At 42.1% G+C, this 22,719-nt stretch overlaps 4 protein-coding genes across 10 annotated transcripts; 3 read left to right on the forward strand and 1 right to left on the reverse strand.

Moving 5' to 3' along the window:
* The first annotated feature begins 123 nt into the window (after positions 1-123).
* Positions 124-9,299, forward strand: LOC135167137 (uncharacterized protein). Of its 5 annotated transcripts, none has more exons than XM_064130001.1 (10): positions 124-1,080; positions 2,024-2,171; positions 2,578-2,649; positions 2,744-2,833; positions 2,912-3,079; positions 6,121-6,453; positions 6,721-6,912; positions 7,163-7,354; positions 8,241-8,513; positions 8,660-9,299. In XM_064130001.1, the coding sequence occupies exons 2-10, from the start codon at positions 2,064-2,066 to the stop codon at positions 9,152-9,154; spliced, it is 1,923 nt and encodes a 640-aa protein (XP_063986071.1). In that variant the 5' UTR covers positions 124-1,080; positions 2,024-2,063; the 3' UTR covers positions 9,155-9,299. The 5 variants fall into 5 exon arrangements, with proteins under 5 accessions (XP_063986071.1, XP_063986069.1, XP_063986072.1 ...); XM_064129999.1 differs by having other exon boundaries at positions 125-1,096; XM_064130002.1 differs by lacking the exon at positions 124-1,080 and adding an exon at positions 1,122-1,645.
* A 156-nt stretch (positions 9,300-9,455) lies between these two features.
* Positions 9,456-15,114, forward strand: Tmc (Transmembrane channel-like). Of its 3 annotated transcripts, none has more exons than XM_064129981.1 (10): positions 9,456-10,087; positions 10,902-11,221; positions 11,420-11,678; positions 11,787-12,214; positions 12,296-12,487; positions 12,565-13,932; positions 13,997-14,176; positions 14,253-14,536; positions 14,600-14,777; positions 14,854-15,114. In XM_064129981.1, the coding sequence occupies exons 1-10, from the start codon at positions 9,947-9,949 to the stop codon at positions 15,008-15,010; spliced, it is 3,507 nt and encodes a 1,168-aa protein (XP_063986051.1). In that variant the 5' UTR covers positions 9,456-9,946; the 3' UTR covers positions 15,011-15,114. The 3 variants fall into 3 exon arrangements, with proteins under 3 accessions (XP_063986051.1, XP_063986052.1, XP_063986054.1); XM_064129982.1 differs by having other exon boundaries at positions 10,027-10,087; positions 10,694-11,221; XM_064129984.1 differs by lacking the exon at positions 9,456-10,087 and having other exon boundaries at positions 11,018-11,221; positions 11,425-11,678.
* On the reverse strand, positions 15,061-20,058 carry LOC135167130 (mediator of RNA polymerase II transcription subunit 23). The gene is made up of 3 exons (XM_064129980.1): positions 19,741-20,058; positions 19,414-19,658; positions 15,061-19,262 (listed from the first exon to the last, which is right to left on the reverse strand). The coding sequence occupies exons 1-3, from the start codon at positions 19,783-19,785 to the stop codon at positions 15,479-15,481; spliced, it is 4,074 nt and encodes a 1,357-aa protein (XP_063986050.1). The 5' UTR covers positions 19,786-20,058; the 3' UTR covers positions 15,061-15,478.
* Positions 20,059-20,158: 100 nt separating this feature from the next.
* LOC135167144 (gamma-soluble NSF attachment protein-like) lies at positions 20,159-22,686 on the forward strand. Its single transcript, XM_064130024.1, has 8 exons — positions 20,159-20,397; positions 20,487-20,554; positions 20,794-20,878; positions 21,061-21,078; positions 21,144-21,351; positions 21,464-21,712; positions 21,790-22,044; positions 22,108-22,686. The coding sequence occupies exons 1-8, from the start codon at positions 20,348-20,350 to the stop codon at positions 22,246-22,248; spliced, it is 1,074 nt and encodes a 357-aa protein (XP_063986094.1). The 5' UTR covers positions 20,159-20,347; the 3' UTR covers positions 22,249-22,686.
* Positions 22,687-22,719: the final 33 nt, after the last annotated feature.

Here is a 22,719-nt window from a genome sequence, read left to right on the forward strand (position 1 = left end):
CGGAAGAAAGACTCCGAAAAAAATCGTTTAAATATTACGCGGTGCTACAATCGAGCGCCTCTCGCGCCATCCACTCTATCCCCATGATATCCCAAATGTAACAATATATATCGTAGAGCCGGTTTTACTGAATTCTCAGTGTGCCGCCGGTTTCGCCTTGTGACGGGGCTGGATGCCTTCTATGTCGCCTGGCTAAGAAACAGCCTGGAGAGTGGCACAATATCATTTTTTCCAATTCCCCTCCATTCTTTTTATACCAGACACGCTCTCCCGGGTTTCATCGCGCACGTTGGCGTCACTCCACTGTGACGACGAGTTCTGTGTGCAAGTGTTTTTTTATATACGACCGAAACGCATCCACCAAGTGATAAACGAAAATTTAAAAACGGAAGTATTGAAATTCAAACTTCGCAGGCAAAAGCCACTGACACCTGATGTCAACGTCCAGTGGAGTCTCGTGTTGCCGCGATTCATTCCCGATTGCCTCATCACCAATTCGCCACTTAATAAAACCGTGAATTTTGAAATAAAACGCGGGACTGCTCAAGGAATGCGCGGCATTTAAAAATTGATAACGCATGTATTTACGAAGAATTAAAAAGAAAAAAACGGAGCGAGTTCGTTCCCCCCTTGGATCACGGGCCATTCAACCTTGGCTCCATGCATCCAGTGCAGGAGAGAAGTTGCTGCGTGGTACGCGGTAACCGATAGAAGGGAAACCGTGTGAGAAATGCGGAAAATATTAGTGACTGAGTGAAACAAAGCACCTGGTCCAGAGAAAGAGAACTGGAATTTTTTACACTCTTCGATGCTGAAACACTCATTCATATCAGTCTCGCTGTTTGTAGGAAGTTTCGTCGTATGATTTCTTCAGGTGGCGGAGAAGCATTCGAGTTATAAAGATATAAAGAATAATTTAAAGGGGCAAAAAAGGATTGACGAGCCAGAGGAATCAGTAAGAAGTTGCCGCTGCTAGTTCCGAGAACAACTCAGGCGGGTTTGTTCACTGGAGTTTGTTCCTGCCCATTACCTCGGCCACTTGGTTGCGGTGATACACGGGGGTCTTCAGCTAAACTACGGGTACAAACGTGAATGTGTGCGTTGAAGACTCTCTTCTCCCCTACTTTCAATGCCCCCCGCCCCTTTTATTTTTTTTTTACTCTTTTATTCCTTTTTTCAAAGTCTTGCCCACTATCGTTTTATCTCTGTCTCTCCATCCGCTGTGATCCACCGTCTGGCTTCAGCACCGTTCACAACGTAAATTCATCGTAATCCCATTTATTTATAACAGAGTGCGTTTGGGACCGACCAGGGGGTGAAACAGTTGCCATTAAGACACTCATGATTTATAACGATGAATTGTTGTTCCGTTGTTTTGATGTTTATTGGACAAGCCGCGAAAATCTAAAGCGCACATTGACCTTGGTGATGTGAAGAGTGCTTGATCCCAGGTGCGCATACACAAAGGTGCATCCTCCTGATGGAATTCAAGCTCAACGTCTCGTAGGCGTCCGCAGTCGAGACGCTTTTCATACGAATGTGGGGAATGAAATTGTCGAGTTTATTTTCTACGATATTACTCGCCGTCATTTTGAAATTACTATACGAGGGGGAAAATCACACGGAAAATTGCTGCATAATATAGGTAATCTGAGGGTAAAATTGTTGTCCAGAGATCTTTGTTGGAAATCAAGAAATGGAATGTAGAACACTAATTTTTCTATTTCTAACATCATGTTTTCGCGAACAAAAATACATATCAATATAATGAAAAATCAACCTCGGGTCGATCCGGTTTATTGCTCCACTGAATGCCTCAACTCCAGTTCGATTGGAGTTGACAGAGGAAATAAGTTCAATGTCGTTTTTCTGTTAATGACAAAACTGTCCATGAAATAGCAATTTTCTCATCCAGAATAATGTCCCTTATTTTCCTAGCATCTCCTCCTCATCTTCAATATTCATAATGGGCTTTGGTATTGTTACCCGAGGGATTTCTATAATAGAATTGTTAACATTCCAGCGAAGATAGGAAAGCATAATCCACGTAAAACGGGCCGAGAATGCCCTCGAAGAAGCAGTACAATCTCGTTCACAATGATGAGTACGATACGAGGATCCCGCTGCACAGCGAGGAGGCCTTTCATCGTGGCATCGTATTCCATGCTAAGGTAAGATAATTCAAATAGCATACATCAAACGAGAAATTCAGAGGGACAATGAGACAGTTGTTGGCGCCGTCAGACGTCAACCGACCTACGACGAAAAACTAAACGTGAACTGAACACAATGAGGCCATCGACTACGACAACGATGATATTTCTGTAACTCAAATTATTGCCCACTGACTTTTTCGCCACTCTCCCGTGCTCGTCGACATGACGTCATTGGCTAGCACGTGGTTTATTTCGGAAACTGGTATCATCCCTCTCACGCGAGACACCTAAATCTCGCGGGATTATCCATCCGTTGATTCGTCATTTAAATTCACAGCATGGGACGAGATACGTGCAATCACGCCAGGGACGATTCTGTTGACTAACCATGTTATTTTTTTCATTTTCCTCTGGTTTTTAGTTCATCGGGTCCATGGATGTACCGCGACCCACTAGCCGAGTGGAGATCGTGGCGGCGATGCGACGGATTAGAGTAAATATTCTTCTACCGCTCTCTTACTAGCTCTCAAATCCAATTAATAACAATGACCATAATTTGTTAAGTGCCCCTTTAAACTTTCTTGCAGTACGAATTTAAAGCGAAAGGTATCAAGAAGAAAAAAGTAACTCTGGAGGTATCAGTGGATGGTCTGAAAGTGACTCTCCGAAAGAAAAAGGTAAAAGTCTAATCCATACGCCTTAATTAATCGAGAGAGTGAATGAAAGCTAATTTCAGTGAACAATTTTTCTCACAGAAAAAACAACAATGGATGGACGAGAACAAGGCATTCCAGATGCACTATCCAATCTATCGAATATTCTACGTTTCTCATGACAGTCACGATCTCAAGATATTTAGCTACATAGCGCGGGATGGAAACAGTAATTCCTTCAAGTGCAATGTTTTCAAATCTAGTAAAAAGGTGAGCCATTCGCGGAAATGATCTGGAGTTAGTCCGCTAGGTTCTTCGAAGGCTTCGCTCTAAAAATGAAACGGTTTTTCGTAAAAGGAGATAATCACACGGGTTTTAATGAAAAAGGAAATGAAGGAGAAATAAGTCAATAATGCTAACGAGAGGAGGAGGGGCTAAAGGCTCAGGAAATCGCAGAAGTCACGGTTCACAGGTGAATACTTGTGTTGGGAATGGTAATTTTAAACATGCGACGTGTCATTCCGTCCAGCAAGGGTCTCCATCGATCATATATTTCTTCGTGTGCGTTGAATATTTGATTGAAATTTACGAGTTATTTGAATGTATCATGGTCCGTCGATTTGAAACCTTATAGTAGGCGACGTGAATCGTATTCATTAGCATATGCTCAAAGAAATAATGCCTCATCTTGGAAGGAATGATCCCCAATACTGCGCGTATGAAAATTGAAGAGATATACTTTTTGGAAATTGCCAGGTAATTTCAAATTTAATGCTAAATATTCCGATTGAAAATTCAGATGAATTCCAGAATTCTCAGTTTCTATATCCACTTTAGTTACCCAGATGTTCGCTGAAAATGTTGAATTCAAGTTTTTTATAGAGTTGACTCTAGGAATAGGAATAGGGGAATTTTTCGAGACAACCTCTCTTAGAAAACAAAATCGGAGGATGAAAAGCCTTGATATATTGATTAGTTCTTAAGACGATTGTTTAAAAATCGTCTTGAACTCGCGATATCATGCCGTTAACAGAGTATTTTATAGAAGAATATTTCTAGCCATATTTTTCACTTTAATTCTCAGGAACTCGTGAAAAACAAAAGCCCGAATATAATTGACTTATCCCGTTTCACAACTTTACAACCGAAATGACGTGTTTCCCGCGAAGCGTGAAGCAGATAATGGAAAAATTTCGCTTCCAATGTTCGCATTTCAATGCACCAGAGATGGTGCCAAAAAAAACGCACAATAAAAATTCACCCAAAACACTGATGTTTATTAATACAACGAATTTAACAATATTTCCCCCGCAAAACAAAAGTGCGTAATATTCACTTGACTCTCAAAATGACGTTTTGTTATAAAATTCATTTTTGTTGTTTTCCATTATGATATGTGATTGTATTAGTGGTATACCTCTGCCAACTAGACAGAGGAGGGAAAAATCGAGAATTATTTAATCGTGTTGACTGGCTTTTCAGTTCCACACTCACTCGCTCGTAAATGTACGGTTTTTCTTTTTGAATAACGCTTCGAACTTGCCTCTAATGTGTCTGTGTGTGTTTTAAGTACACGTCGGAGTTATTAAAATAGCATCCATAGTCCTCTGTGTCTGCGAGTGCGGGCTACCGTAGGCAATACACTCCATCGGCTCCCTCAGTTCTCGGGCATGTCCGGTTCAACAGCGATCATTGATTCTTCGATTGAGAATCATAATCGATAAATTCACTAGTCATCCTCGAAGCACCCCAGTTAAATGAGACAAAGTGATCCATCATCTCCTCCTTCACCACCGTTGAAAAATTAATAAATTGTGCGAATCGCGGAATGAAAGAGCTAGTAGAGTGACATCTGAGTCTAGCGTATTTTGATAAGCGGTTCCGAACACTGGAGTACGCTAAATTAGTCGTGAAATGACGGATTCATTTCATTTTTCAACTTCAGAACAAATAAATTGTTAGTGGATATTGTTTGAAGCGGAAACTGTAGGCGTATTCATTGAAATCTCTTCATCTCTTGAGGTTTTCATGGAGGACTGTTTTCTCAAGTGATTTTCTCACCTGTCTTCTCAAGAAAAATTATATTTCTTTAATCACAAGAACTTTATTAAAATTAATTACCCTGGAGACGCCACATCTGAACAAGGGAAAGTGAACGATCATTTCCTCCCTCTCACTCTCAATGAAAAAATCGTGTAAATAGTGGAATGGAACAAGTTGAGTGACACTTGAATTTCAGCGTGTTCTCCTAATCACTTTCTGAGCACTCTGGAGCACATATGTGGGTAATGAGGACGGCTCTGTGCGTCACAGGCGCCGCGAGTCCCTGAAGACCAGGGTCAAACGCGTTGACTCTCAGGTGCCCCAACAACTCATAATTTTTTTTTAAATACAAAAGATGTTGAGAAATCCCGGGAAGTTGACGATTGCCTCGGAAGTGCCGATGAGTGGAGGTGGTCAGAGTCCTGGTACGCCTGAGCCAGGCACTCCGGGAGGTAGTAGACCTCGAAAGAAATTGTCCTTCAAGGAGCCGGAATTTTTTGGCTACTTGAGGATGAAAAAGCCGTCATTTAGGGCAAAGCCACCAGTTCCTAATCCTCCTCCGGCCTCTCATCAACCTACTCGTGTTGCGTTGGATGAGCAGCCGTTTGAGGAGGAGGATGAGGACTTCGAAGAACTTCAGGTAACACTTACCTGAAAAAAATTTTTTTAATTTATTAAATTTATTAACTTTAAACTTGATAATCATTTTTCCCATAAATCCAAGCCAATATCTCTCACAAGAGAATTAACTTCGCACTTTCTATGAAATAAAAAAAACAACTGCTGAGAGGACTGTAATCTACAGATATGTTTTTTACCGTTTGAATCGTAGAATGTCCTCCGCGAAAGGTATACTTTGAATTGTATTTCTACATTTCAAAGTAATTTCTCTGTAATTTCTTTGCAATGGGGGAGAATATTTTTTTGCTAAACGCGGCACAGTAAAATTATACTTTCGTCAGTCTCCATATCTTTTCTATCATTGTAAAAAAAATACTCCAGCTGTGTGGAAAATCTTACTGCAATTTATTGCTATTCAACGGAAGATACATTTCACTGCACAATTAGCTTTCGAATAATGAAATATACCAAGATTTTCTAGATGATTTTTCTCCAACGTTTCTCTCCGCACACGTATAGACATATTTTATGAGGAAGGGAAATCTGCGGTCTAAAATTATTACAGTTATTGACGATAAATTGGTGGATATCGTATCGTAAATATTGAATTTAACGATTTTATGTTCAACCGGTGATTTTTATCGCAGAGCCAAGCCATGAGGGTAGTTAGAACGGTCGGACAGGCTTTTGAGGTGTGCCATAAATTGAGTATCAATGCAGCGTCCGAGGAGCGCGACCAGGAAATTGATAAAGAGAGGGAGCGGAGCGACGATCATCTGCCTCGTAATGAGGATTACGAAGACGAGATGACGAATGATCGACAGCCGATCATACAGCCACGCTCACCATCACCGAATGTACACAAAGATATGTCACTCATGGGGGATGGGGAGGATACAGGAGTGGATCAACCACCTGCGGTTGCACCTTGTATTATCAGAACGCATTCCTCGGCATCGCCTATCAGGCAATCGCCATCGGTATGTAGAAACCCAATCACTTGAATTTCATATAAAAAATGCCAAAAGAATGAACAAATATATCTTAGAAGTTTGATATCTTTTTTAGTCTTCCAAGAATTCACTGGAATTTAATCTCAGCTCATTAAGAACTGAACCCCAGATACAAGCATCTCCCCATTGAATTATTAAAGCTATCACTTCATCGCATTTACCCGGCAGTGAATTTTCGCGAAGTATCAATCATGTACTCTGCTAAACTCGGTGGGTAAAAAAATTGCATTCCAGGGAACAGTTCCATCAGAATGTGGAGACGTGCTCCTGCTTGGTGGAAATGAGTTGACTTCTCTAAAACATGAGATTCAATTACTCAGGGAGCGTTTGGAGCAGCAGGGCCAGCAGACTCGTGCAGCTGTGGCGCATGCCAGGCTACTCCAGGATCAACTCGCTGCGGAAACTGCAGCAAGAGTCGAAGCTCAAGTGAGTCACATGTAGCTAATTCCTCTCACGACAAAGACCAATATATGCCTTTCACCTACGTTTCTAGACAACTTTCAGGAACTGAAAATTGTCTGAATAACATGAAAGATTATCTGAATTTCAGAGGAACAGATGACTAATCATATTAATTTATGTTTAAAATTCAGATAAATTTCTGCCACACAATTGCTTCACGATATTTTTTCAAAACTTCCATAAGGAAAGTCAATTTGTTTCGCTATAATTTTAGACGAGAACACATCAATTACTGGTCCAGAATAAGGAGCTGTTAGAACACATTGGTGCCCTAGTGAGTCATTTGCGTGAGCAAGATCGTGCATCTGGTATCCATGGTGCTGTACAGTCACCAGGTGCTCAAGGAACAAATAATCTCATGAATCAACAATCACCAAATGTTCCCGACCTGTCCACTCTCGGCCAGGTAACGCTCTATCGAATGACGCCGTGATACTCAGACATGAGAAATAAAAAAAATAAACCTCATCCAGCTCAACAATTTTTCTGACAATGCATTTTACACAATTTTTATTTTATTGTTTACACTTAATTAATTTTAAATAACTCGAATTGTAGCTGCCTATTGTTTTAGCTTTTTAATTTTTTTTACGAACACTTTTTTTATTAATAAAATAAGACAAATGAACTGAAGAAATTTATGTGAATTCTTCGACCACGTGGGGGGAGGGGGTAATGACGTTAATAGTGAAGGGGGCTGGAAAATGGGGGTGAGGGGAAAATACTCAATTGCCTGCTCCAAATATTTTTTATTTATACCACTCGGCTGTTTAAAACTGCGCATATATACATTAGTCTCTGTCGTCTTTGCTGACATAATTTTGCTTTGCATCGAGAAAGATAGAAAGAGAGAGAAAGAGAGAGACATAGGCAAGTCAACGTTTGTGAAATTTTATGGTCGACTCTGTGCCACCACGCTGCCTTCGTACGCCTCTAATCCAATAATAAACTATTCGTGTGGCTGTGCCTAAAAAGCAACGTTTATGTATTCACGCACGTGGATACTTTATTAGATGTTTCATTTTGCCATTTGTTTTGCTGGTATCATGGAGAGACCCTTCAACCTGGATTTTTTAACCATCTCAAGGTAACGAATTATTGAATACTCACCCCTTAACTGCTTTTTTATCTGATGACTCCTGGCGGGGAAAGAAAAGTACAAAAAATGCTGGACAAAATCGAAAGAGGAATTCTATCTTAAGAATTTTATTGAATTTCTCGTTAATTTTCTTTCTCCACGGGTTAAACGATGGCGGATCAGATTTTATCTGATAATCGAATGTTTCTTACAGTCTCACTCGAGAACACCTGGCCAGAGCTCACCCTGGGAGCTAGAACCACCGTCTTTCACGTATTCATACACACCAGATCCCCTCTATGGTACTGGGGGACTCGATCTAGGGGGGTACGGTGCATCCAATGATCAATTGCACTTTCAGACGCAGCTACTCGAGAGATTGCACAACATAAGTCCTTATCAGACACAGCGGTCACCGTACGCTACACCCTCACCCTATCCCATGCAAGCACCGAGTTTTCTACTGTCGCCGGCTAATAAACCATCGGTAATTTATTTGGAATTTATGCCATTTAATATGAATATTGAATGTCAAGTTGAATTGTCAGTGCCACTGTCCAAAAAATATTTTCCCAGTGTTTACTTCTGTAATTGGAATTTGCCCGATGAATACGCGACAAACATATGTTTCAGAATTCCCACACATCCATGAGGCTTTCACAAGGAAATAGTTTCGCCTCGTCTCCAGTGATGTCTCATAAAATTCCGGGATATACTTCCCAATCAGAGGATCCATTATCAGATCTCCATGCCCTCATAAAACCCCTCCCCTGCACGCTCCCCCGTCAAAGAAATTCCCTGCACTTTGCCAGAGATACTCAGGACTCGCGACAGCAGAGAGCCAGCTGTCCTCCCCAGACGACAGTCATCCTGGATCCACCCCCTCAAAGACGAAAAGCTGAACAGCCGAAACAGGACAGCCCGAGACCACAAGGGAGTCCTGCTAGGGAGACCCCGAGCAGGGAATCCCAGTCCATTGACAAAAACATCCCTAAAAGCAGTCTCGCGACAATCCTAAGATCACCGGGACCTCCACCCTCCAGGACAACCAGTGCTCGGCTCCCAGCACGGAATGACCTCATGAGCCAGGTACAACGGAAAACCTGGGCACGCCACACGACCAAATAGAACGGGGAATATTTTATGTATGAGTCGGTTTCCAGTTCCAGGTTGTTTGGAATACATAAAGACTAATTGCTATAGGATAATTCATTATTTGTGTAAAGTATTTCCGTCTTTTTCAAGAATATTTGAATGATATTTTGGGAAATAATCATCATGTGCTCATTTATCCTCTCCCTGTTCCTCAAGTTTTTTGCTATCAGATGACGGCTTACGCCATTAATGGAAAATACCATTTGTGAAAGTAGAAGAAAAAAAATATTTTCTAAAATTATAGTCTCTCACGTGATTACGTGACATTGAGATAATAATTAATGAAGGGAGAAAACATTTTACTACTCTTGCGCCCAGGAAACGCGATACATAAATTGTTTTAGTCCGATATAAAATTCAAAAATTATGGGGAACACTAAGGCCATTCGCTCCCACCAAAATTCTGGGAATTCAGTCTACGTTAATGCCTGACGCTACACACAAAAAAAATTTGGGGGTGCAGTCATGCGAGGGTGCAAATGAGGCCACTTCAATTTTCGCCATGTGAATCGATAACCCTCGAGGGTATGGAAAACACTGAATATGAAAGGACGGCAATGGTGAAGAGCTAATAATCAAGGGTGTGGATGGTCACCAGTTACAAGGTGCGGCTAGCAAGGATTTTAACGACGCCGGCGTATTGTTTCGCGCTGAGGCATAAGGGAGATACGTAAAGTCATTAGAGTAGCGACCAACGGGGTGTTCGAATCCCATTATCACGTCAATTTTCTCCTCTTCCTCTATTTCCAATTTCGATAAGGGTTGATGGCCCAAATGGATAGTGAAGAGGAAAAACATGGGGAGAAACCCAATAGTCTGCCGAAGGATGAATTAGGGGTGGGCATATTACGTGTTGGGTCAATCAACCGGAGGCGGTCGTCATTCACGTCTTTATCGTCGGAAAAGGTAATCTCATTCGGCATCAAAACTCATATACTTAGAGACAAAAATTTGTTGAGATATATATCTACTTGCCACCAGTAAATCTACAGCAATATTTCTATAAAACGTGCTAGTGCCAAATAAATGTCCTTGTAGTTGGTAAATACTCTTGGCACAAGAAATCTTTCTCTCAGTATAGTAAATGAAATCACTGATCACTCATCAGCTTGTCTGGGTAATTAATGCTCCGGATATTAGCCGATTTACTTTGTTTTCCTTATGGGGCCGTTTACACGCGATATCCTCGCCGTTGCAAACTCAACCTCGTAAATTTTCCGTCTAATGAATAAAAGGAGAAATACAAAAGTTCATTTGAACTCCCACGTGTTTCGTACATCATTTATGATCAGGACCAGAAAATACAATTCTAAAGATTGATACAGAGAAATTTCCTTCCATCTTAACAAAATTATTTCCAAAATTTCCATGTGCGTGAAAAGAGGATACGAATGACACCGATTAATTGACCCCATCCTACGAAGATTAATCCCTATCGAAATAGAAGAATCATGTCGATGAGGTGATTTTCGTGGATATCCTAATAATAGCGTGTGTCACGCATACTTGAAGGGAATATTCGGAGAGGGGATGTGGGAGCTTCGGCAGTGATTAGCTGAGGGTGTAGCCAGGTGTGGCTGCAACACGTGTACTTGAGGGATTCAAACTAAATCCGCGTCTAGGTGTGGTGGGATTATTCTCACTTTCCGGTTGGAGCTCAGTGTCCTCAGTGTCGGTTGTTCTTTTCGCTGCATTTTTTGTGTTTCTGGAAACCTACCAGGGAACTGAGCGCCCCTCTGTCACGTTTGCACTGGACGAGGACCTCCCCAAGACAGAGGATACGTGGAGGGGCTCATCCGAGTTGTTCGAGGAGATGCCACTGTCTCCGACGCTGTTGGCACATGGCGGGATTGATACTACTGAGGAGGAAGAGGACGATGATTACTCGGTGTCGGTGTCTGCGATGCTGCAGAGAAAGACCTCCAGGAGGTCCAGTCGGAGGAAAAAAAGGGGGTCTTCGGGGTTCTTGAATGAAGACGCCGCGGATATCCCTGGGAGCTCCAGGAGACGATCTTCAGTTTTTACTACGAGCTCGGGAGAGTAGGTGGATTGATTTCAATAGTGAAGTGGCCGCGGTAAATAATAATCTTTCGGTAAAATAGCACTTGCACGCCTTACAATAGTTTATTGAAATGTAATGTTCAAAATTTCGCGGAGCACTTATTAATCGCAGGCTGACCACTTCTCTATCGCCTCTGATCTCAATTGCTGGAGAATTGCAATTGTAATTTGTTTAAGCACAGCGATCTCGTTCGACGGGATGGAGGAGGATACGGAGGAGAAGGTCAAGCAGCAGCAGATATTCGAAAAGTTGAAGGTGCATAAGGAAGTTTTGGGGGCTGTCAAACATCAGCCGTGGACCCTCAGGAAGAAGGTAAAATTAGCCAGACAGGCAAAGTCGTACATCAGGCGGCACGAGGGTGCTCTTCAGGTACGACTCGCTCAGAGTAGGAATACCAGAGATATTCTAGCGCAGGTCTCGATTTTTATGAACAAAGTAAGTTCTTGAAAACTGATGTGACGTATTAGGAAAATTTCTTAATCTTTCATTTTTGTGGGTATCATTTTTCTATCTCAACCCAACATATCATTTTCTTGGATGTAGAAATGGCAGTACTTTCGGAGGGAAATAGTCAATCTCCAGACATGGGTAGTGCCTTGGGAACTCCGAATAAAAGAAATCGAGTCTCACTTCGGTTCCGCCGTTGCCTCTTACTTCATTTTTCTCCGCTGGCTCTTCTGGATAAATCTTGTTATATCCTTGATACTGACCGTCTTCGTCGCAGTCCCGGAAGTTCTGACGGCAGATAGAAATTTGGCGGGGAATCGCAAGGTAATGCCGCCGGAAGTGGAAGCTAAAGCCACGCACTTATTGACACTCTGGGAGTTCGAAGGAATCATAAAATATTCTCCTTTCTTCTACGGATGGTACACCAATCGAAATTCGGAGGATGTGGGATACAGAATGCCCCTGGCATATTTTATCGCTAATCTTGTCATTTATACCTACAGCTTCGTCGCCATATTGCGGAAGTAATAAATCATTCCCCATAATTGGAATAAAAGTAAAATATTGCGTTGCGTTCAATTGATTAATTTCGGTTGGATTTGTAGAATGGCGGAAAATTCGCGGATGAGCAAACTATCGGAAAAAGAAGACGAGTGTGCGTTCTCCTGGAAGCTCTTTACAGGGTGGGATTTCATGATTGGAAATACGGAGACTGCCCACAACAGAGTTGCAAGCACAATTGTGGGCTTTAAGGAAGCCCTTCTGGAAGAAGCGGAGAAGGAAAAACAACTCGGACAGTCTGTATTTCCCTATCTCACTTAATTCTCTATCTCAACTAATTTCACTCCTTCGACTAATTATTTCTATTCATCAGCTGGAAAATTACAACAGTTCGAATTCTCGTGAACCTCGCCGTACTATTTCTCCTTGCATTATCTGCCTACGCAGTAGTGCAATTAGTGGCAAGAAGTATGGAACCCGAGGCGACTAGCAGTTGGTGGAGACAGAACGAGATAACAGTAGTGATGTCTCTGATCTCTTTCATCTTCCCTATATTCTTTGAGGTCCTAGGATTTGCTGAGAACTACCACCCTAGGAAGCAGTTGAGGGTGCAGTTAGGGAGGATTATGCTGCTGAATCTCCTCAACTTGTACTCCTTAATCATCGCCCTCTTCGACAAGATCAGCCACATGGAAGAGGAGCTGCAGGCACTTAAACCAAAGGCCGAAGTTCCTGCGATGTCGTTGGACTTTCCTCGCTGTCGTGAGGTTACAATCCCTTGTGAGACTTGGAGATCAAGTACTATGCCTATATCCACCCTCTCATCAATGAAGTCAAGGGTCCTGACCACTAGTTTAGCAGCAATGAGTGTGATGTTGGCCACAAATTCAACAGAAAATTCAATATTTCAACCGAACGCCCTGGAGCTACGCTCCAACGATCTTTTCGGAGAAACTCTCATCAATGTCGATGGATCCAGAGATTACGACGCTTTGATAACGTTAGAAGAAAATTCAACCATGTCTGCGATGTCCGAGAATCGAACATTAGATCCATCACTGAACGATCGAGAGGAATCTTATCCTGCGGCACAAGATCCTCAAAATCCTCGCGATAATTATGACGACTACGATGTCAACATAAATCATGATGAAGTCTCAACATCGACAGAGGACTCAAATTATTTCACAACTAAACAAGAAACTGTCACAGAGGAAATATCAACGCCCAAGTCTCCAGATCAAGATCAAAACTTGAGGAGGTGCGTTATCAAAGTTTGTAACGTGTGTGAAACTCCAGAGTCTGGACAGGAAGACAGTAGAAACACTCAAGTGAGTCTTGTCGCGATTTCTAAGCTCAATACAACGACAAAACGCAAGTTAAACAAGTTATGCTGGGAAACAATGTTCGGACAAGAGCTGGCGAAACTCACAATGATGGACCTAGTCCTCACGATCATTGCGACATTGGGAGTTGATTTTCTCCGAGCCGTGTTTGTGAGGTATACCCACAGCTGGTGGTGCTGGGACTTAGAAAAAAAGTTTCCCCAGTACGGGGACTTCAAGATTGCGGAGAATATTCTCCATTTGGTAAATAACCAGGGGATGGTGTGGATGGGGATGTTCTTTAGTCCCGGATTGAGTGCTCTCAATCTTGTTAAGTTGGGGATTCTCATGTACTTGAGGTCGTGGGCGGTAATGACCTGCAATGTGCCACATGAAGTGGTGTTCAAAGCCTCGAGGTAAATAATTTTCGTAAATAAATAAAAATTTGAAGAAATTAATCGAACCATTCTTATTGTTCAGGTCGAATAACTTTTATCTCGCACTGCTTTTGACGATGTTATTTCTCTGTGTTCTCCCTGTGGGTTATGCTATTGTTTGGGTTAAGCCTTCTTGGCACTGTGGACCTTTTGCTGGATACCACCGAATTTACTATATTGCGACACAAAGTCTAAAAGATACTCTACCCCGAAAAGCTCACAAGTAAGTGGTGAAACAAAAAAAATAGTCAACTTCATCAATGAAGACCATTCGATGAAATGTATCTAAACACTTTCAGGGCTTTGGACTACATCGCATCCCCCGGTATCGTTATACCTCTCATTGTCCTGATGGCATTGATAATTTACTACATGGTCTCCCTAACAGGCTCTCTCAGAGAAGCCAATAATGATCTCAAGATTCAGTTGCGGTATGAAAGGACTGAGGAGCGACGAAAAATGTTTAAAATTGCTGAGAAAAGGGGACAGGGTCAGGATACTCCCTTCGCAAAGTGGAAGAAAATACTGCCACCAACAGGCTCACCAAAACCTGTAGCGTCAGACCCACCGAAAATTTCAAAAGGTTTCTTACTTGACCGTAACTCTAGTTATGAGATATGGTTGTCCTAGCTTGATTGTTTTTCAGGGATTGGAAATATTCTCCAGGAAAAGCGTAAACGCGCCATCGAGAGAATTCGTACTTTGACGTCTGAGGCTGACGAGGCGACCGACGCAGAACCATTATCATTACCGGTTGATCCACTATCGCCAAAAGAAGTTCTCTCGGAGAGAGATATTAGTGAGAACTCGGATGTGACCAAATTGTAAATTCACAAACAGCATTGGATTTTTTATTCAGAAAAGCAATTGCCGAGTGTCTCACTAAAGTTGTTATTCTAGGGGGACCAATATACCACGCATTCACATAGATGGAATTGACATGAACGCAGCATTACCTGAATCATCGGACCAGCATGATCCGACGCCCTCAAGAGAGAATGACCAATTACAAGAAAATAATAAATCAGCAGAAGAAAAAGGGGAAACAGATAAGTGATTCCCAAAATACATGGATAATTGCAACGTGATGCAAGTAGAATTGAAATATTGCACGTTCATTCAAATGTATTCACTTTCAAAAATTGTGATATAAATCTTGCATCTCAGTATAACTGACACTGGGTATGTCTTTTTTTTTTAAATATGACTCCTAACGTCCTCGATTAAGATCCCTAAGCAATTCAAAAAATCAATACTGCAATATATTTGTCTCCAAACTTCAAAATATGCAATTGTTTTTTAAAAAATTGTTAAAGATGTTCTCCCTATGTCCATGTGAAAACGGTGAAACATATGTATACGTTAAAACTTAGGAGCCTATTTCGATTTTATACAAAAAAAGTCTGATCATAGTCTGATCAATAGAAACTAGACTATAACAATAAGGTAAGTCCAAAACCACATTCACGGTGAACTCAGAATGAAATATAAACTATGCACTTCAAACCTTGAAACAGTCCTTCACTCAGTTCATCTGAATCTCCTCAATATTGAGATGAGCAATGAACCTCAATCTCATCTGCAGTGCAGGTCTCAACCTCCTGATAATGCACTCGACATCAGTCTTCATCATATCCCCGACAAACATGTACTTGATGTGATACAGCAGGTCACACACAGGGTCCATATACTTTAAAGTAGCCTGAGTCCTATCAATCTGTTCCAACATCTCATAAAGACTAACTGTTAACTCCACAACACCTTTGGGCCTTTCGACATTGAATCGAGCCAGAGTGGGTCCAATGAGGTGACAAGCAAAGATCAATTGCTCCTCACTAGTGACAGCAGGCTGCAGCTTCTCCTTAACGAACTGTGGCATCGTCGTGATGTGCCCCACACCTGCATGGTGCCAGATGGAGTGTGTCAATGACAGCATGTACGAGTACTTATTTTCCAGTAAACAATTATGAGTGACATCAAAATTGAACATCTGGAAAGGAGTCAAATTATTATACTGCCACTTGGCCAAACCAGGACTGTTGATGGTGACAACCAATCGGTCATAGAAAGCAGTCCAGTAGCATTCCGGGAGAGCCGCCATCAACAAGCCCACACAGTTGATCCACAAATGAATGTCTTTAGAAGGAATGACAGTATATCCTTTGGCAACGACATCCAGCAGAGCATTGGCTACGGAATTTGGGGCGACGGGGACTGCCATCAGCTCGACGCAAGTGACGTACAAAGCGTGAGCCGCTGGATTTGGAAATTCATTGAATCGCCAGTCGACTGAAGGGAAGTGTGGAGTTCCTGACATTGTCTCTACGATTCTTCTCACTAGTCTGATATAGTAGTCAAGTTCTGGCACCCAGGAAACAGCCTCGTCAGGTACTCTGGACATATAATGGAGGAAAGGCTCTGAGAGAGCCCACCCAGGTGCCCTGATCTCTCTCAACGAACCCAACACAGCTGCCACCAGTCTTCTCTTCAGTTGCGGTTTATCTCTCAGTTTCTTTTCATAATAGTGAAGAGTATTATACAAATAGGTGACTGGTCTGTCGTGAAACTTGTACAAGCACCCCAAATGCTCCAATAAGATCTCCAGGCTTTTGATAACCGGGGGGATCTCCAGGTACCTGTGAACAACGATATCGAAGACTGGGAGAAACCTCAGGCAGACGTTGCCAAAGTAGACAGGGAGATTCTGATACTGGCTAGGTCCCCCACTCGTCTGATCCATAATCCCCTCAGGGGCAAAAGTCTCCGGAAATTTTCGATGAAATGCCAAGTGTTTCTCGTGCCAGTTGGACTGCTTCCAGTGTTCCGGGGAATTCTCTTTAACGAATTCTTGCACTCTATTACGGAATTCAGCGGCTTTCAAGAGCAGCAATTGAATAATGAAGAAGCACACCTGTGCCTCATTACCCTCCTGTGTTCTCAGTGCCAGACAGAGTACCAACCTGTCAATTGTAACAATATTGTACTTCCATATCATGTGATTTATCGTGTCTACACACTTGTTGACGTGCTGTCCCCCTACACTATTGGCGAATTCGAAGACAAGATAATCGCAAAATTTTCTCAGATGAGCGGAGAGAGCTCTGGCTCCTATTCTCTCCAGAATTTTGTACGCAATTGGACTGATACGATCTGTCTCCAGAATCATCTTCCACAGAAGACAGAGGAATAGGGGAGGGGTACCTGGCACTGAGAAATGAGCTATTATGTCATTCTCGTTGCTCATTGACGCCCAGTTTCGGTACTCTTCCTCTACAGCCTTCTTTATCTGCTGTTTGTTTTCTCTTGAGATACTATTTTGCTTGAAAAATTCACTGAGAACTGGAGGAAAGCACTCGAGAGTGTGGATGGCCCAGGAGTGTGGGGTATTCTGCATGATTGTGATGAGTAGCTCTTTGCACCAGGCACCACCTACAGGATCAGAGCCTGTTCCAGTCACGTGCATGGATCTCGCTAGAGTCAGGACTAAAGCTCTGTTTAACTCCTCCGACTCCGATGATACTAATGTCTTAGGTTCGGAGAGAAATCTGGAAAGTTGGGGTTGAACTTCTGCAGATCCCAATCCAGTGATCATCCGGAGTGCTGTACTCTCCACACAAAGATGCAATTGAGTCTGATTGGTCTGAGGAACAGCTGCCAGGCTGTGAAGGTGAGAGAGGATCTGGAGACGATAATGTGGCTGAATGTGGTGCATTCTGTAACTGAACATTTCCAAGAGAGTATAAAGAGTTCCCCAGGCGTGAGATTTGAAGACTTGAGGGAGCAATTGGCTTATGAACCCTTTTATTCCGAGACTCTCGATCTCAGTGTACACCAGGAGGCGAGAGTAGGTTTCCACTAAGGCAGGAGCCAGAGGCATGTTGCTTTTCGACTGAGCTAGTTTGATAACATGAGTAACAATGCTGTGAATTAAACTCATCTTCGAGTGAACAGTTAGGGAATCTAGGATGGACATTGACAAGGGTGTGATTGGCCCTGTCACTAGGGCGGCATTGTTTTGGAGGTTTGACTGAAGTGGCTGCTGTTGTTGATTCTTCTGTGTCCCTAGAACAGTGTCGACTAGAGTTGCCATGGGCCTACTGAAATATTCTTGATATGTAGAATATGCATTGCATAGAAGGGCTATTCTGTAGTCGGATCCCATGCATAAGGAAGTAGTTGGCATCACTAGATGTTGAAGAAATTCGTGATGAGCCTTTAAAGCTGTTGGAATAGGCCGATGAATATTTGCATGCTCCAGTTGAGCCTTCTTTAATAAGTGGATCCAAATACAGGTGATCGCCATCTGATGGGTGCAGAGGGCTTGATTGTAATCTGGAACTGGTAGAGGTTCCTTTTCAGGGTAGAGAAGGTCATAAAGCTTCAAGACTGGCAGGAAATTAGCCAGAGGATTTCGCTGAATACTCCCAGAAATGAATTGCAGTAAAACCCACATCAAGTGATCCCTTCCCTTCTTTAAGTCTCTCGCTGCTAGCTTTTCATGAATGGCCATGACGATGTTGGGAAAGGAGGCGAATTGGAAGAGGATGAAGTAGATCAACTGCGAGGAAAGGTGCAGCCATACCCAGTGATTCGCCACGGTTCCGTCGACACCTTCAGTCTGAACCGTGTCGTTCTCAGATCTCTCCATTGCCAGGATCACCAGCTCCACCATTTGTTCTTCAAGAGCTACACAACGTTGCTTGTGCTGCTTCTGGAGGCCCAACATTGAGCAAACCATGTCTCTGGAATACGGTTGTTCTAAGACGTAACGGAGAAGTTCGGTTTGAGGTTTAAGGAGGTCCGCGTCGTACGGTAAACTTCCTTTTAGAGAAAATTTGAGGCTGGATGGATCCAGTAGCCAGGGATTTATTTGGTGATCAGCATATCCAGTATGCTCCACAACAGGGAGCATTTTCGAGTGGCCTATTTTAGAAACCATCTGAGCAACTGGACGAAAACTTTCGACAAAACTTGAGAGAAGTGAGGCTAACTTCCAATGCGGCCAGTTCTTGTTATCCGGATACACTTTCTGAATTTCTGTGATGATGAAGTAGCTGGGAAGAAGACAATTACTCCTGTCGAAAATATTCTCGAACACGTATTCTAGGGCTTTAAGTTGGGGCTGCACTGAAGCGTTTAATCGGATCGGGATCGTTTGAGCTTTTTCTATACAACCTCTCATTATCTCGCGAACACCTTTGTAGTCTACGCCACCGGTTATTCGGCGTATTAAACCGAAACATTCAACCCAGAAATCTTGTAGGTCATAGACAAGTTTGTCACAGCTTAAGATTGCTTCACATATCATTCTGGAATAGGACGGGAGAAGTGATGTCAGTTTTGGCTAAAATCGGGTGGCAGTTCATAGAAAATAAATGGAAATGCGCTAAAGGTGTAAATAAAAATCCCATTCCAATAGATATGGAAAAACTATTGATGCTAGGACTTTGACAACTTTACCTTGCAGGTAAGACGTTACCGCTCACCAGGCCTTCCAGAAGCCCGAGCAGCATCTGTAGACGACGATGATTCGTCATTCCTGCAGCTAAGAGGAGGAACTGCTTTACAGCCGCTTCCTGCTGGTCGGCAGCGAGTTTGCCAATGGCTACACTTAATTCTGTTTGCCATGACTTTGTTTTCGCGAGATCGTTATCCAAATTGTGTACCAAGACGCAACTAAAAGCTTCTTCGATGGCTTCTACTTTCTAAACAATCACAGAATAAATGTAGCGAAAATAATTACTGTCGCTGCCAATTTAGCAACATCACAGTACTTAGAATTCTCACCAGAATCTCATTAACAATGTTTGATATTTGTGTTTCTCCACTCATTTTTTAATTTGATGTATGTACTTGAATAATGGATACAAACCGAATAGTAGGTTATGTAATCTCTTTAATAGCTTGTCACTCTGCATACTCTAATTTGACATTGAACCCCAGGTTAAAGCCCCAGAAATCGATATTTTACCATTTATTCAAAGGTATTTGCCTGATGAAATGATTAAATTAAGTCAGAACCAATCCTAAACAATCAACGCTGTCATAAGAATACAAGATGCCTCGATATTAGTGGAGCCATTTTGGCGTTTGGCGGGTAGGTCATTTCTATCACTGAGCAAAAAATATATCAGAAGGAGCTCTTGCTGCCCTCTCGGATGTTTCATATGACACCATACCAATTTGGTAAAAAAGATTCTCACCTCTTTTCACTTGTGGCCGTAGCCGTAGGTGGAGAAAGGGCAGAGTTAGGGTGTCATTTGCGTAGTAGAGCCCATTTGACAGCTGATAGGGGTGGAAAATAATCCCGAAGAATTGCAGATCTATTCACAGATTGTTGATTATATTTGTGGCAAACTGAGTGATTCGGAGATCAGACATCATTCGAAGGAAAATGTCAAAAATAGAGGAGGGAAACGCGCATATTCGCGCAGCTGAGAAAAGGTATTGAGCGTTTGGAGTGATTTTTGGGGTGATAATGACGTTTTGATGGAAATTCATCAGTCTGACCATTCTATTTATTTTTTATGAAGCTTGAAGACTAGTTTACTCAAGTGGAGACCGGATTTTGAAGTCGCAGCTGAAGAGTACAACCAAGCAGGTAGAACTACTCTGATTTTTGGAGCATAAATGAGCATGAATTTTTAAGGGTGTCATGTGTGTCCTTGAAATATTATAAATTTCTCATTATGAGGGCAATTGGCGAGGGGCATGCTATAGCCACGGGATTATTTCTTATATTCTGAACTTAGAAACGGTCTATCTGTTTTTGAAATCTTTCAATCAAGACTTTGCGATTAATGTTGTTATAAATGTTCTCTTCCTTTGCTGGAAATGAAGCCACTTGCTTTCGGATTGCAAAATCCCTGAAGCAATGCAAGGATGCCCTGATTAAAGCTGCAGATTGCTACAAAGAAAATCGAGCGTATCCTTTGGTATAACGAGATAGGTTATATGGTCCTATTTTTAGTATTAATATCTCGAATTCTTGTGACTCCGCGAGTCACTGCACGTATGAGAGAATGATTTCATCACATCTGTACCTGAATTATTACTGAATGAACAAAAATTTCATTATTTCCCTTGACTGTCATTAATTATGTTAAGATGGTTCCACGCGGCAAAGTGAGTTCACAATTTTTTTTAATCTTTCAAGTGTTTGCATGTAAAAAATATTTCTCCACATTTAGGAGTCTCGAGCAAGTGATCCTCATTTCGAGGGACTTAGGAGAATTGTCAGAGATCCCAAGACTCGCGAATTCCTCATGCACGTGGTACCAGCAGCATGGATCACCAGAGTCTGGTGCTACTGTTCTGGATAAAGCTGGTAAAATGATCGAGAATTCTGATCCACCTGCTGCGTTACCGCTGTTTCAGAGAGCAGCTGAGATTGCTATGGTATATTAATTTAATACTGAATTTTCAACTTAAAAGTGGAATTAAAGTGATAATGAATGAGAATAACCGTAGCGGGAGAAAAAGTTCTACGAAGCTTGTCATTTTTAAATAGGGGGAAGACAGTCCAAGGCAGGCAGCTGAGCATCTAAGCAGAGTAGCAAAAATTCTAGTCAAACTAAAGAACTACGATGAAGCTGCTAATGCGATTAGAAGAGAAATTAGTTGTCATCAGCGTATCGAGCACACCCCATCAGTAGGAAGATTAGCGGTGGTGTTGGTGCTCATCCAACTTGCTCGATGCGATCAAGTCGCCGCTGAGAAGGCTTTCAGAGAGTGGGGAAACTACTGTGACGCTCCAGAAGTAAATAACCCGCAAAATCCCACAAATTAAATTCATCAATGGGCTAGTTACTTGAATCTATTGTGCTCGGATTCTAGATTCAAACACTGGAGATGCTGCTTCAGGCTTATGACAATGAGGATGCCAATGCAGCCAGGGCAGCCCTGAACAGTCCCTTCATCAAGCATATGGACGTGGAATACGCAAAATTAGCTAGGGGACTTCCACTACCTCAACAGGAATACGCTGTACCACCTGCTGGTGTCAGAGCCAATGCTGCACCACCATACGTATCACCGAATCTTGACAAGCCGTCTGCTAGCCGTGAGACTGTCGAAGCTGAAGTCAATCATGTAAGAAATGCTTTGAATTTATTAATTGATTTATAAGTGCAAAGTCACGGTTTCTCCTTTCAGGACACTGCATCAATAGAGAAAGGTCTTGCCTCCAGCCATCTATCAAGTGAATCTCCCGAAGATCCTCAAAAGACCCCTGAGACATCCCCTGAAGAGAAAAATGAGGAGGAGGAGGACGAGTACGAAGGAGGCTTGTGCTGATCACTCTGCCCTTTATACGAACGCCTCTTCATTTGTTCAGTTTACCGAATTATAAGAAAAAAAGAAATTCAGGCGCATTTTATCCTGCACCCGACTGTCATTACAACCATGCAGTTCTGCAAATAAAGACGCTTAGAGCTATTTATTCACACGCATTTAACGTATTAAATGTCGATAAACAATAATTTATTGACAGTCGTCAAAAATAACGAGACTATTTTTGCGCGCTGAAGTATAATTACGCTGTAGTTGAGTAGATTATTCGAAATACTTGTTGAATTATTCAAATAAATTATTCTCGTTTTTTTTACTATTATTATTCGGATGAATTTGTCATTCAGGTTGTTTTCTAGAATTTGTTGATGTGTATTTTGCGATGAAGACTGGGAAGATGATGGTGATTATATGTAGGTTAGAATAAACGTCTAAACCTTGAAATCATGTGGATCTTTTTAATTCCTGCCCCACAAT

This window comes from Diachasmimorpha longicaudata, chromosome 11 (genome assembly GCF_034640455.1).
Source record: "Diachasmimorpha longicaudata isolate KC_UGA_2023 chromosome 11, iyDiaLong2, whole genome shotgun sequence".
Lineage (NCBI taxonomy): Eukaryota > Metazoa > Arthropoda > Insecta > Hymenoptera > Braconidae > Diachasmimorpha > Diachasmimorpha longicaudata.